Source organism: Balaenoptera acutorostrata, chromosome 1 (assembly GCF_949987535.1).
Source record: "Balaenoptera acutorostrata chromosome 1, mBalAcu1.1, whole genome shotgun sequence".
NCBI classification, from domain to species: Eukaryota; Metazoa; Chordata; class Mammalia; order Artiodactyla; family Balaenopteridae; genus Balaenoptera; species Balaenoptera acutorostrata.
Genome location: NC_080064.1, coordinates 167,981,739 through 167,994,075, shown reverse-complemented (window position 1 = coordinate 167,994,075; position 12,337 = coordinate 167,981,739). Strand labels below are relative to the sequence as shown.

The following is a 12,337-nucleotide window of genomic DNA, read 5'->3' as shown; positions in this document are numbered from 1 at the left end:
GTCAAATGCTTTTTCTGCATTTGAGACGATCATATGATTTTTATCCTTTATTTTGTTAATGTGGTATATCACATTGACTAATTCATGGATGTTGAACCATCCTTGCATCCCTAAACTAAATCCCACCTGATCATGGTATATGGTCCTTTTAATATATTGTTGAATTCAGTTTGCTAATATTTTGTTGAGGATTTTTGCACTTACGTTCTTCAGTGATATTGGCTGTCATTTTCTTTTCTTGTGGCATCCTTGTCTGGTTTTGCCTTTAAATAATGGTTTCTCCTTTCTGGTACTCACCTTACTTTTCTATGTAATAAACTTCTCTATTAGAATGTGTGTGTGTGTGTGTGTGTGTGTGTGTGTGTGCACGCGTACACATGCACAATTCAAAACCCTCGCCTCTTCCTCAGTAAATTTAATAATGCTCTCTGCTAAACTAGTCCTGCACTTCTTATTCATGTCTCATATTGTTATTAGATCTCTTATATGTATATGTGTGTGTGTATGTATATATATATGTATATATTTCCACACACACTAAACTGTAAGCTCCAGGAATGCCTTTTCTTTTATTTTAATTTTATTAATACTTTATTTATGTCTCAGGACCTAACATAGTGTCTGACCCTTGGTTGATACTTAATAAAAATTTGTTCACCATGGCTTTGTTATTTTATTTCTAAATTTAGTGATTGTGACAGATGCTTGGATAGATCTTCTATAATTTAATTTTTGAATCTAATTTTTACACTTCTAAGTGGAGCAATTTTATATCTATACCCTAGGCCCATACTGCCGTTACTTGTTGACTATTTTTGTCTTGTCACCTCAAACAGATATCTAAAGCCAGAGTACCATATTCTATCCTAAAAGAAAAACTACCTCCAGCTTTTCCTCTGAAACTGCCTATTCTGGTGGTGCTGTTCTTCTTTCAGCCACAACCTAAGACTCATCTTTATATCAGCTTTATTCCTCACTACCTCCCTCCTCTCATCTTTATATCAGCTTTATTCCTCACTACCTCCCTCCTCTCAGCATCACTCCAGTCAGCAAAACTTGTTGTTCTTCGAAGAATTATTTTTTGCTCCATTCTTAAGTAAAGGATGGCAGGATATTCTGGCAGATAGAATATTGATTTTTTTATTTATTGAAAATATCATATATGAAGTATATTAGTAGGTTTTATTGTGTTCAAGGAGGAAATGACATATTTATTTAATAAACCCTTTGCTTTCTTTTCCTCAGATTGATGCCTCATCATTTACGTTGACATTTTTTGGTCAAGGATACAGCCAAGGCTTTGGTCCTGATAAGAACAAACCAAATATCAGAATTTGTACTCAGGTGAAAGGACCAGGTACTTCACATGTGACTTAAGAATGCTTGGGAGTTTTACATTGTCTTAAGCTATAAAGTGGTGTGCTATTACAGCAGTTATTGGTATCATTCAGTTTTATTGTTGTGTCCCTCTCTCTGTTTTTTTTTCTTTCAGTATGATTCAGTAATTCTGAATGGAATTTTTAATACTAAGAAGACAAGGGGCTGATTGATATTTATCTGTTCTATTCTCATAGTCAAGGGTCACTTTAAAGCAGTGTAGTTATAACATAATCAAAGCTGTGATCCAAGCTTTCTTTGGAGTCTGGATCACTCTGACATTGTAAAGTGTGTGCACACGTGCATTTTTCTGGGCAAGGTAAAAGTTTTGATAGATTGTTAAAAAGAACTATCACTCCAAAACATTCAGTAACTTATGCTGTAAATTTTAGAGAACTGTACAGAGACAATCCCACTTGTGAATTATAGTATAAGTTTAATTACCATCATTCCTAATAGATCACAGGGGGTCTGTTGTGCAGTTTTGTTTTTTTTTCTTAATTTTATTTATTTATTTATTTATTTTTGGCTGTGTTGGGTCTTCGTTTCTGTGAGAGGGCTTTCTCCAGCTGTGGCAAGCGGGGGCCACTCTTCATCGCAGTGTGCGGGCCTCTCACTATCGCAGCCTCTCTTGTTGAGGAGCACAGGCTCCAGACGCGCAGGCTCAGTAGTTGTGGCTCACGGGCCTAGTTGCTCCACGGCATGTGGGATCTTCCCAGACCAGGACTCAAACTCGTATCCCCTGCATTGGCAGGCAGATTCTCAACCACTGCGCCACCAGAGAAGCCCTGTTGTGCAGTTTTAATCAAGCGCAATAGCAAAGATATCTTTGCATCTTGCCTTTTTTTCAAATTTCCACCTAGGTTTTTAAGATAAGCTATGTTCTTATTTAACATGAATATAAACACTAATGTTCTCCTTGTTTATCGACTTCTTTTAAAGTTACTTCTTAAAGTTAGACTTCTTTGAGAGTTACTTAGTTGTTCTTTAAGAAATGTAGTCTTTTTAAAAGTGAAGTTTGATGTATTTGATTGATAAAGATCAGTAGAGTATATGAATAGAGAAACAAGAAACCTGGGATTATTGGTAAGAGTTTGGACTTGAGCCGGCTGCCTGCATGTGATTCTGGCTCAACCACTACCTAACTTTGTGAATTTGAATGAGTCTCTTAACCTCTCTATGCCTCAGTTTCCTCATCTGTAAAATGAGTATAAAATAGTACTAGCCTAGTATGATTGTTAGGAGAATTAAATGAGTTTAATGGATTTAAAGCACTTAATACAGTTCCTAACACTTAATAAGTACTATATAAATGTTGTTATTTTTGTTATTACATGAACAGAGTATTTATTGAGGAAATTCTGTACACCGATACTTAGATATAAAATCTACCATTTGATTTTTGGGTGTTGTTGAATGCATATTTTATGAATATTTTCTTTTTCTGTTATCTGCAGAAGCTGGCTATGTGGCTACCCCCATAGCCATGGTCCAGGCAGCCATAACTCTACTAACTGACGCCTCTGATCTTCCTAAGGCGTAAGTCTGGTTTTCTTCAAATTTGAAGATATCTTTTTCATTTATGTTATATTTTAGTTTATCTTGGTTCAGTTTTCAGTCGCTGGGTTTGTACATAAGCATTTACAGTACCTTTGATCCAAAGATAGAGGTAAACTTAATATTGTGAGAAGGACAGTTCCTTATTGGCCTCTAGGAACAGTGCAGAAGTAAATGAGAGGAGACAGAAAAGTTTGAGAGCCATGCTTCATTTCCTCCTGAAAATAATTCAGATCCAAAGTCAGCTACTCAAAAAAAGGTCCCTGTAGTTAAATGTTATTGGCAGGAGCCCCTAATCCATGCTGAATGATACCCAGTTGGCAGTGGGAGCCTTGACCCCAAGCATGAGTTGATTCATGGCATCCTGGCTAGACAAGTATCAAGTGAACTATCTTCCTGGAGCATATAGCTGTTACCCTAAAAGTAGGCCAACTTTACAAATGAGCATAGGCTTGCAGGCTTAGAAACAAATAAATTTAGGTTTGACCTGAAACAATAGTAAGTAATAAACATAAAAATTATATAAAGTGAAACCTAATTAAATTTTCTTCAAATATTTTTATACCCTTTGAAAATATTTAGCATTTTCTAAATGTTACCCATTACATTTAAAGAAACTTCTTTTTCATCCAAATTGTCTTGTTTATGCTTTAGTAATAATTGATTACCTAAATTTATTTTGCCCATATGCATATTTAATCCTCCTGAGTCTAAGGGCTGACTTTATAAACAGCAGCTGTTACTTGGGTTAATAACCCTCAGTGTGCCCCTTCCAGCAAACATACCAGTATCATGGAAACAGTCTCATTAGTCACTGAACCAACCTAGACGGGTTTGCTGGGTACTAGTTTACTCTTGAATAATAGCTGCTTGCTCATTTGGCTGATTTTAGGAATGGAACCAAAACCAGTCCATGATGGAATCAAGAATCAGGTTTTCATAAGCTCTGCACTGATTCGATAGCTAGTCCTCCAGTAAATCACACTAGCAGAGGAAAGGGCTGGAGCTGGGCTTTGTGCACTGTTTCATCTTGTTATTGTCTTACAGGGGTGGGGTCTTCACTCCTGGAGCAGCTTTCTCCAGAACAAAGTTGATTGACAGACTCAACCAACGTGGCATTGAATTTAGTGTCATTAGCAGCTCTGAAGTCTAAACATTTGAATAATTAACCGAAGTCATAAAATGCATGAATTAACAGCTTTTTAATTTGATATTTGAAATTCTTCTATAAGCCTGTCTGACTGTATGTGGAAAAGATTGTCAAATCTAAAATATGTATACAGTAAAAGCAGGGAATTGTACTAGCTTACCCTAAATTTCAACTCTTAGCTGATTTTTGTGATTTTATTGCTTGTGAGAAAAAATTAATATTTGACTGACTTTTTCATTGAAGGATTCAAGGTCAGTTTTTTAAGTGAGCTGGAAGATCAGAGGGTGGGATGGGTGGCTCTATCTGTGTTGCTGACACGCCCAGGCTGGTGGTCATGTAAGCCGGCAACTGCTGTTTTCCTTGCCATGATATTGAATGGGATCTCACTTCCCCATGAATTTCTCTGCATAGTGTAGGCCTTTGCCAAATGAAACTGCAGTTTTTGCTATTTTAGCCTACTTTTTCACCCATCCACACTGACTGATTTTGGACTCTTACCTAAGTTTAATAATAAAGGATTGTCAATTGAACAGTGGTTCTGTGTTTGGACGTGCCTGTGTATTTGAGTAGTGGTAGAAATGTGCTTCCTAAGTGGTCTGTGTACTGCTAATAATTGGGCTTATCATTCATTTTTCCCTGGTTCTGTACCTGTGTGCCTTAGTTTTAAGGATATAGCTGGTAAGTTTCTATTGATTTTCACTGCCTAAGCAAAATTTTTCTCGAATTTACTTTTTATATTTTAACCAGGTTTCCACTGAAGCCCAAAAATAAGGCAAAGGACTTTTCCTTTTGTAATAAGCATATAATAAACACACATAAGTGTTCTGTTACGTTCATTATGTAAAGAGGACAGCCATTGCCTTCATGGAATTTCTACTCTACAGTGAGAGGCATGACATTGATAGGAATCTTATTCATGTTGGGAGGTCCATCTGTGCTGCCTGTACAGAAGAAAGAGGGTCTATTTAACTTGAAGAGGGAGATCCTTGGTGATAGTACTGTCCATCCTAACTTTGCTTCCTCTGCCCAGGGCTGGTCGAATCGGGTCTCAGCTGTGCACTAATTTGTGGGACCTTAGAAGAGGTTTTATCATCTCTAAAATCAGGAAGATGGACAAGAGCAAGAGATCTCATGACTAGCTGCATATCCGAACCACAAATAATATAGGTTCCCCAGCAGACCCCAGCAGTTTGCATTCGGGAGGTGTGACGGTTGGGCCCTAGGAATCCATGGCTTAGATCTGCAGTTGGGAGCTACTGGGTGAGACTCCATGTGCATCTTTCCACTTTTGCCATGCGTGCTGTGTTGTGCTCTAGTGTTGATGCTGATACATGACCACCTGTGTGACCCTGTCCTCGAGTTTGAGGTACAAGTGTCTCATCCTGATATTCTTTTTAACCCTCCAAGGCTCCACCTGCTCACTTGCAGAAAGTATATTTACTTGCCTCAAGCAATAAGTCTTAGTCCAAGAGGTAGAAGTCGTTCCTGCTTCCCATGGCCTCACTGCTATCCTGCCTCAAGGACAAAGGCTTTCCTAGACTCTGTGATGCTTTGCTGACCCTTGTCCCTGCCATCACCAACATGGAGCTCCACACTTGGGCTCCAAGGTTACAGGTTATTTTTTAGTTCATGTGCATACACTCAGCCAGGACCTGAGCTACAGGCAAAACCCAAGCCCCTCCCATAAGCCCTTGGGCCCTGGTAGTAAGCTGAAATCACCAGCCCAGATGCCTCTGCCTTCCCAGGGAGACTCCTCTTGGAGCCCTTGATAGCCTCTCCTGCCAGTAGAGTTTCAGTGCCCCTAACTTTATATTTTAGGGAGCAAGTATTGGAGTTTTCACCTCTATTGCCTCCTTCCTGTGCTTATGCAAATCAGTCAGACTGCTCCTTGGGACAGTCCTGCATATTAAGGCCCCAGGCCTGTGGTTAGGAACGCAGTCCCAGAGTCAGCCCGCTGCTTACAGTGCCTGGGCAAGCCTCGTTTGTTTAACCTTTAAAGCCTCAAAATGGGGAAAGTAATAGGGCCAAATTCATAGAATTATGGTGAAAATTAAATGAGCTCACAGATGTTTAGCACTTAGATTAGTGCCTGGCACACAGTAAGCACTGGATAAGTCTCTGTTATTGCTGCTATTGTTAGTCTGTCTAAGGCCGCAAAAGTTTTCTTTACAAGCCTTTCCCCAGAGCACTCAGTGCCCGTGGGTCCTTAACTAACACTCATCAATCAGTTCTTTGTGGAATCAAGATCTCTTCGAGATTGACCAATTCCCGGCAGATCTCATAGTAAATCTTAATCTCTGCCACCCCAGGCCCTTGCACTGAACGGGTCCCACAGTACAGGCACTAACGATGCTTAATGAATTGAACCTATTTCAAATAAACCTATGAAGACAGAAAATAAGTGGAGGTAGAATATCAAATTTGTTCAGAACAAGGATACAAAATGAGGGGCATGAAATAACCATTCTCTAGGTGAGACAGCAAGAAACTTATCAAAAGAGCTTTTATTTGAAGTTTGGAGCTGTTGATCTTGAAAATATTAACGGCAGGTGCTTATCAATTCCTTCTGTGTGCCAAGCACATTCTAAGTGCTTTATATTCTTTTATATTTGTTAACCATCTGCAGTAAGTACTGTTACCATTCCCCTGTAACAGATAAGGAAAGAGACTTAGAGAGGGGAAGTCGTTTGCCCCAAACCACACAATTGATTAGTGATGGATTCAACCCCAGGCAGTCGATCCCAGAGCTCAGAGTGCTGACCATTCACCTTTCATATTTCCCACCTCACCTTCACCTGGTTATGGATTCATTTTTACATGATTTTAAATCAAATTGAAGAAGAGGAGTTTTGCTTAAAAGTGGTATAATAGGTTGAGTGAGTGGGAAATGGTTTGACTAGGTTGAGTCCACAATTCAGCTCTGAGAGCCAAGTTAATTAAGCTTATTAGCTGCACAAATAATCTTCACAACTCAAAGCTCAAATGTTTTCAGTTGGTGTATCCTCACTATTCCATATGCAATAAACATTCTCTCTTCTTTTTCACTATAAGAGCAACATCATTTTTCAGTTTCCACAAGCTGGATTCAAGTAGGTCCCCAAAGTCCTTTAACATTTGTGACTGCTGGTGTACAAATGGTCGAAGCATTTGATCGTCTTCCTAAAAATAAAGAAAAGAACAATATTGTTGTCAAACCCAAGTTCATGTGCCCGACGCACAGTGAGGCCAAACAAACTGAAATGGCGGAGTTTGGAGCAGAGAAACTTGTATTAGTCAAGGAGGCACCAACACGAAAGATGGGAGACCTAGACTCGTCTCAAATCCATCTTGCTGGCTGGCCAGGGGCACAGGGTTTTTAAAAAAAAAGTAAAGGGTAGGGGGTCTTCATGATTTCAGCTTTCCTGTAAGACTTCAATTGCAGACTTCCCAGCACTGTCTTGGGACTCGTTGTGTCTGTCATTGGTGAATGTGATTGATCTATGTGTTCCTGCAAAGCAAACTAGTAAATCATGGTCTTGTGATCCCTTAACTTCTTTTTAGGAGAAAGCAAAAGCAATGGTTGAGGCATTTTGTTATTTACTTCGTGATGGTTCAGGAGTTTCAGTTAATTGACCTTCCCAGTGTCATCAATTTTAAGTCCACTTGGGCCCAGCCAGTTGAAGCCACAGGACATTATCTCCACAGTTTGGGGTCATAAGTCAAGGCATTACTTTAAGCTAACAATCATGGAAAAGATTATGTTGGGCTTGCTTTTCCGTTGTTTCTGCGTTCCCTCACTCGCCTAGTTAGTAACGGCTTGAATCTGCTCTTTGGAACTCAGGGAAGGTCTAGGAGACAAAAGACTTTCTATAAACAAGAAATGGGGAACACAGAGGGGATTTTGTACCCAGGAGGGCCCCGCAGCATCCTGCTCGGTTTCAATATTAGTGGACTCACTTCATTACAGTAAAAGTACTGTGTGTGTACATGAGTTGGGTGCCCAGCGAGTTCTCCCTTTGGGCCAGAAAGCTGCATTTGAAAGCTGCTACCAGAGGCGACAAGTCACCTAGGAGCATGTCCTGTTTCAGGAAGGCTGCCTAAATGACCCTTTACTTACTGCCAACAGGGAAAATTGGTGAGATAATCCAAATATTTGAGATTGGTATGGTATATATTCTTTTAATACTGTAGAAGTTCTGAGGGTTGCACAGGACCGTGTTGGGTGGGGATTCTCCCAGTGAGAGTTGGCTGATGTGTCCCCTGCTGCATAGGAGCAGGTATCCCTGAGCAGGGATTGCAGGGCCCACTGTGGGCCAGAGCGCCAGTGAGCAACGGTGGAGGAGGTGACGGTGCTCACAGAGATGCGAGCAGGCAGGGGGCCGATAGTGTGTCGTGGCATCTCGTTTTAGTTTCTGTTTCCCTGATGATTAGTGAAATGCCTGCTCAGATACTTTGGCCATTTTTTCCAATGTGTTTTCCTACATGTTGTCTTTCTCTTATTTTAAAAGTATGTAGTTGTTTATATATTCTGGATACTAATCTTTGATGATAAATAATACACATAGATTCTCCCAGGTTGTGACTTATAACTTTATTTTTAGTGTGTTTATCACACTGGTTTTTCCTTCTTTTTTATTGTGAGGTGTACAGACAAAGGAGTACCCAAAATGTATGCATAGGTACAGTTAAAGTGAACATACCTGCTCAAGAAAACACACTGCCTCTCGAGCTCCTCCTGGTCACACCCATTTCTCTACCCCCAGAAGCAACCACTAACCTAAATTGTGTGATAATCATTTTCTCGCCACCTAGAATGCAGCCCTAAACAGTATATTTTGCCTGTCTCTTGGCCATTTGTGCCATAAGTTACTTATCTTCTGTGGGTGTACATTAAGATGTTTCCATTTGGGGGCTATTATGGAAGATGGTGTTAAAATACAGCCAGTGCACGAATGCTTGGGTTCCTACAGAATTTTTCAGCTGGTCCATCATCTGAACTACAGAACAGAAAATGACTTGAGTGACTATTTTCCCAGTTCTCTCTCAAGAATGGTGTGTAACTAGTACCATTCTAGATAGGTAGGAGAGAAATTAATTCATTACATACATAGGATGCCTAGAAAGGTGGTTCTCAAACTTGAGTTTAAGGCAGAATCATTTGGAGGGCTTTTAAAGCACAGATTACTAGGCCTCACACCCAGAGATTCTGATTCAGCAGGTCTGGGAGGGGACCCTGGAATTTGCATTTCTGACAAGATCCCAGATGATGTGGAAGCTGCTGGTGAGAAGACCACACTTTGAGAACCTCTGCCTCAGGGCATGAAGGTGCAGAGAAGTGCAGAACCAGTTTACTCTGTGGAGAAGAGGAGTTGAGTTGCAGGCTTACAGGGTAGATGCATCTTTGACTTTTATTAGATAAATGGCAAACAATTTTTTAAGTGGTTGTACCGATTGATACTCCTTCCAATGTGGCATGAAAGTTTCTGTTGCTTCATAGCTTTACCAAAACTTGATATTTTCAGACAGAAATTTTTGCCAGTATGGTTACTTTATACTAGCATATCACTGTGGTTTCAATTAGTGTTTCCCAAATTATTAAAGAAGTTAAGCACTTTCTCATGTATTTATTGGCCTTTTTGATTTCCTCTTTTGTGAAGTTCCTGTTTGGGTCTTCTGACCATTTTTTCCTACTGGGTCAAAATCTATCTCTGTTTTTCTTTTTGGTTTGTAGTAGTTCTTTATTTTGGATATTAGCTCATTATATATTAAATGTGTTGCAAATGACTTTTCCTATCCCTTTCGACTTTATTTTGGTTTCTGGACCAAACTTTACAATCTTAATATAGGTGAGTCTATCAGTCTTTTTCTTTAAATCTAGGTATTTTTCTTGTCATGTTTAAATCCTTTTTCACCGTGAGGTCATGAAGACGTCTCCTAAAGTATCTTCTATAAGCGTTAGGGGTTTACCTTTCACATATAGGTCTTTAATTCTCACCTAAAATTGACTTCTAGGTATATAGTTTTAGATAAGACTCCAATTTCATTTATCTTCATATGTATTCTTAATGCTCTGAGCACTGTTTATTGAAAAATCCATCCTTGCCACACTCATGTTTGATTCCACCTCGGTCATATATCAAGTCTCTAATTCTGAGTGAATCTATTTCTTGGCCTTCTTTTCCTTTGGTTATCCTACCTACATTTGGGACAATTCCTTACCGTCTATTACAATAGCATTAAAGTAAGCCTTGATATAGAGTAGGGTAAGTTCTCTACCTTGTTTTTGAGCCTTGGATTGTCTCCGTTAATCTTTGCTTTTGCGATTCCATCTAAATTATAGGATCATCTTGTCAGATTCCATTACATTTTATTGGGATTATATTGAATCTCAGGAGACTTGACAGATTTACAGTAGCAGATCTTCCAAACCATGGAGCCATGGCATGTTTCTCCATTTTTTTAGATCATCTTTAACATCTCTCAAACAAGCTTTAAAATTTTCTCCGTAGAAGTCCATACTTTATGTTAGCTATAGTCCTAAGTACTTCTTACATTTGATGCAATTATAAATGCTATCTTTTATTTTAAAAATTTTGTTTTATTGCTGTTATATTCAAACATAGTTAATTTTTAACTATTGATTTTTATATCCAGCAACCTTGTAATTTATTTATAAATTCTTTTGGATTTTCTATTTACATAAACATGTCATCTGCAAATAATGCTAGAGGCATCATGGTGTAGTGGGAAAGAGTATAGCCCATGGAGCAGCCCTGGGTTTGGAACTTGGCCCTGAGACTTACTAGTTGTGTGTCCTTACGTAAGTTACTTAACCTCTCTTGTGCCTTAGATCCAACAACTGTATAATAAAGCTAATGATAGTACCTACCCATCAGGTTGTTGCGAGAATTGAGTCAGTAAATGAAAAAGCACTTAGTATTACATAAATGTATACTATTATTACTATTACCTTTTTTTCCTTTCCAATCCTTATACCTTTTATTTCTGGGCTTGCTGCACTGGCTAGAACCTAAAGTACAATGTCAAACAGAAGTGAAGATAGCTGGCATCAGTGATTTACCGTTAAGATTATGCTTACTGTGTGTTCGTTTAAGATTGCCTTTATCAGATTAAGGAATGTCCATTTTATTCCTAGTTTGCTAAAAGTTTTTATCGTGGTAGGATGCTGAATTTTATCACATGCTTTTTTTGTATATATTGAAGTGATCATGATTTTTCTCCTATAATATCTTAATGTGATGAATTATATTTATTTGGTTTTATAATGATAAAGCGAACTTGCATTTCTGAGATACTCTGTACGTCATAAAGTGAAGGAATATCAGCGCTGCAGCGGCCACGGCTGCCTTGAACCAGCCAGATGCACACTAAAGTGAAAAATGGGAGCAAAGATGGGTGGAGCCCCGAAAGCAGCAGACTCACAGTGTTCTAGGCCTCAGCCTGCTCTTTGGCTTAAACACACCCGTGTCCCCACGCTCGGGAAATGCAGTTATATCAGACAGCTGCATTTAATGGAAAGAAATTCCTTTTGCTCCCAGGATTCTGGTTACTTACAGGAGGTTTATAATGTCTCAATTTGAGAAACTGCCCTCTTGCCACATTCATGCTTTGGTAGAACACCTTAAGAGCTTTGGCAAATTCTCTGTCACAGCTGGCTTGCTGGGTGCGCATCTGATTGATCTCTCTGGCTGCTGGCAGTTGTGCTGTCATCCCAGTTAACTTCAGGGTATTGGAAGGCTTATGTGCTGAGGTTGAAAGATAACATTTATTTATTCATCTATTTATTTATCCAGATATTTATATATTTAATTATCTTGGTGCATTTTACTACATCAGCATTTATCAGGCACCAATGTGGACCCATTCAAAGAAATCTTACAAGGAAAAAGGAAAAAAAGTTCCCCCCCCTTTTTTTTAAACTGAAACAAGATATTAACTCATTTAAAATCTCATTTCTTAGAAAGAAAATACACATCACAAATGTAGGAGTTCAGAGAAAAGCTAAACACCAAGACTTGAGCGGCCTCTTACCTTGTTGACTGGAACCAGTTTTCTCAATAGATTCTTTAAGAAACACATTTTCCTCTCTGAGCACTCTGTTAAGGTTTCTGAGCAGTTCTGTCTCCTGTTCTAACTTGAGCAGCTTCAGATAAAGTTCTGGTATCTGGTTTGATGTAGCCTACAAAAAACAGGTCAGTTAAGCCTTTTGCTGGATTATTTGCATACCCTTGGAGACTGGCAGTTGTTCCTACC

The 12,337-nt window shown here is 39.0% G+C and overlaps 2 protein-coding genes across 2 annotated transcripts in view; one reads left to right on the top strand and one right to left on the bottom strand.

The window, feature by feature from the left end:
• Window positions 1-4,619, top strand: part of SCCPDH (saccharopine dehydrogenase (putative)) — a 46,905-nt gene extending 42,286 nt beyond the window's left edge. The window contains exons 10-12 of the mRNA XM_007167176.2: window positions 1,246-1,357; window positions 2,835-2,916; window positions 3,982-4,619. Coding sequence (XP_007167238.2) covers window positions 1,246-1,357; window positions 2,835-2,916; window positions 3,982-4,087 — 300 coding nt within the window. The 3' untranslated portion in view covers window positions 4,088-4,619. The remainder of the gene's footprint in view (window positions 1-1,245; window positions 1,358-2,834; window positions 2,917-3,981) is intronic.
• Window positions 4,620-7,090: 2,471 nt separating this feature from the next.
• Window positions 7,091-12,337, bottom strand: part of LOC103003234 (kinesin-like protein KIF28P) — a 62,454-nt gene continuing 57,207 nt past the window's right edge. The window contains exons 21-23 of the mRNA XM_057530171.1: window positions 12,116-12,263; window positions 11,639-11,829; window positions 7,091-7,243 (exon numbers count right to left, since the gene is read on the bottom strand). Coding sequence (XP_057386154.1) covers window positions 7,091-7,243; window positions 11,639-11,829; window positions 12,116-12,263 — 492 coding nt within the window. The remainder of the gene's footprint in view (window positions 7,244-11,638; window positions 11,830-12,115; window positions 12,264-12,337) is intronic.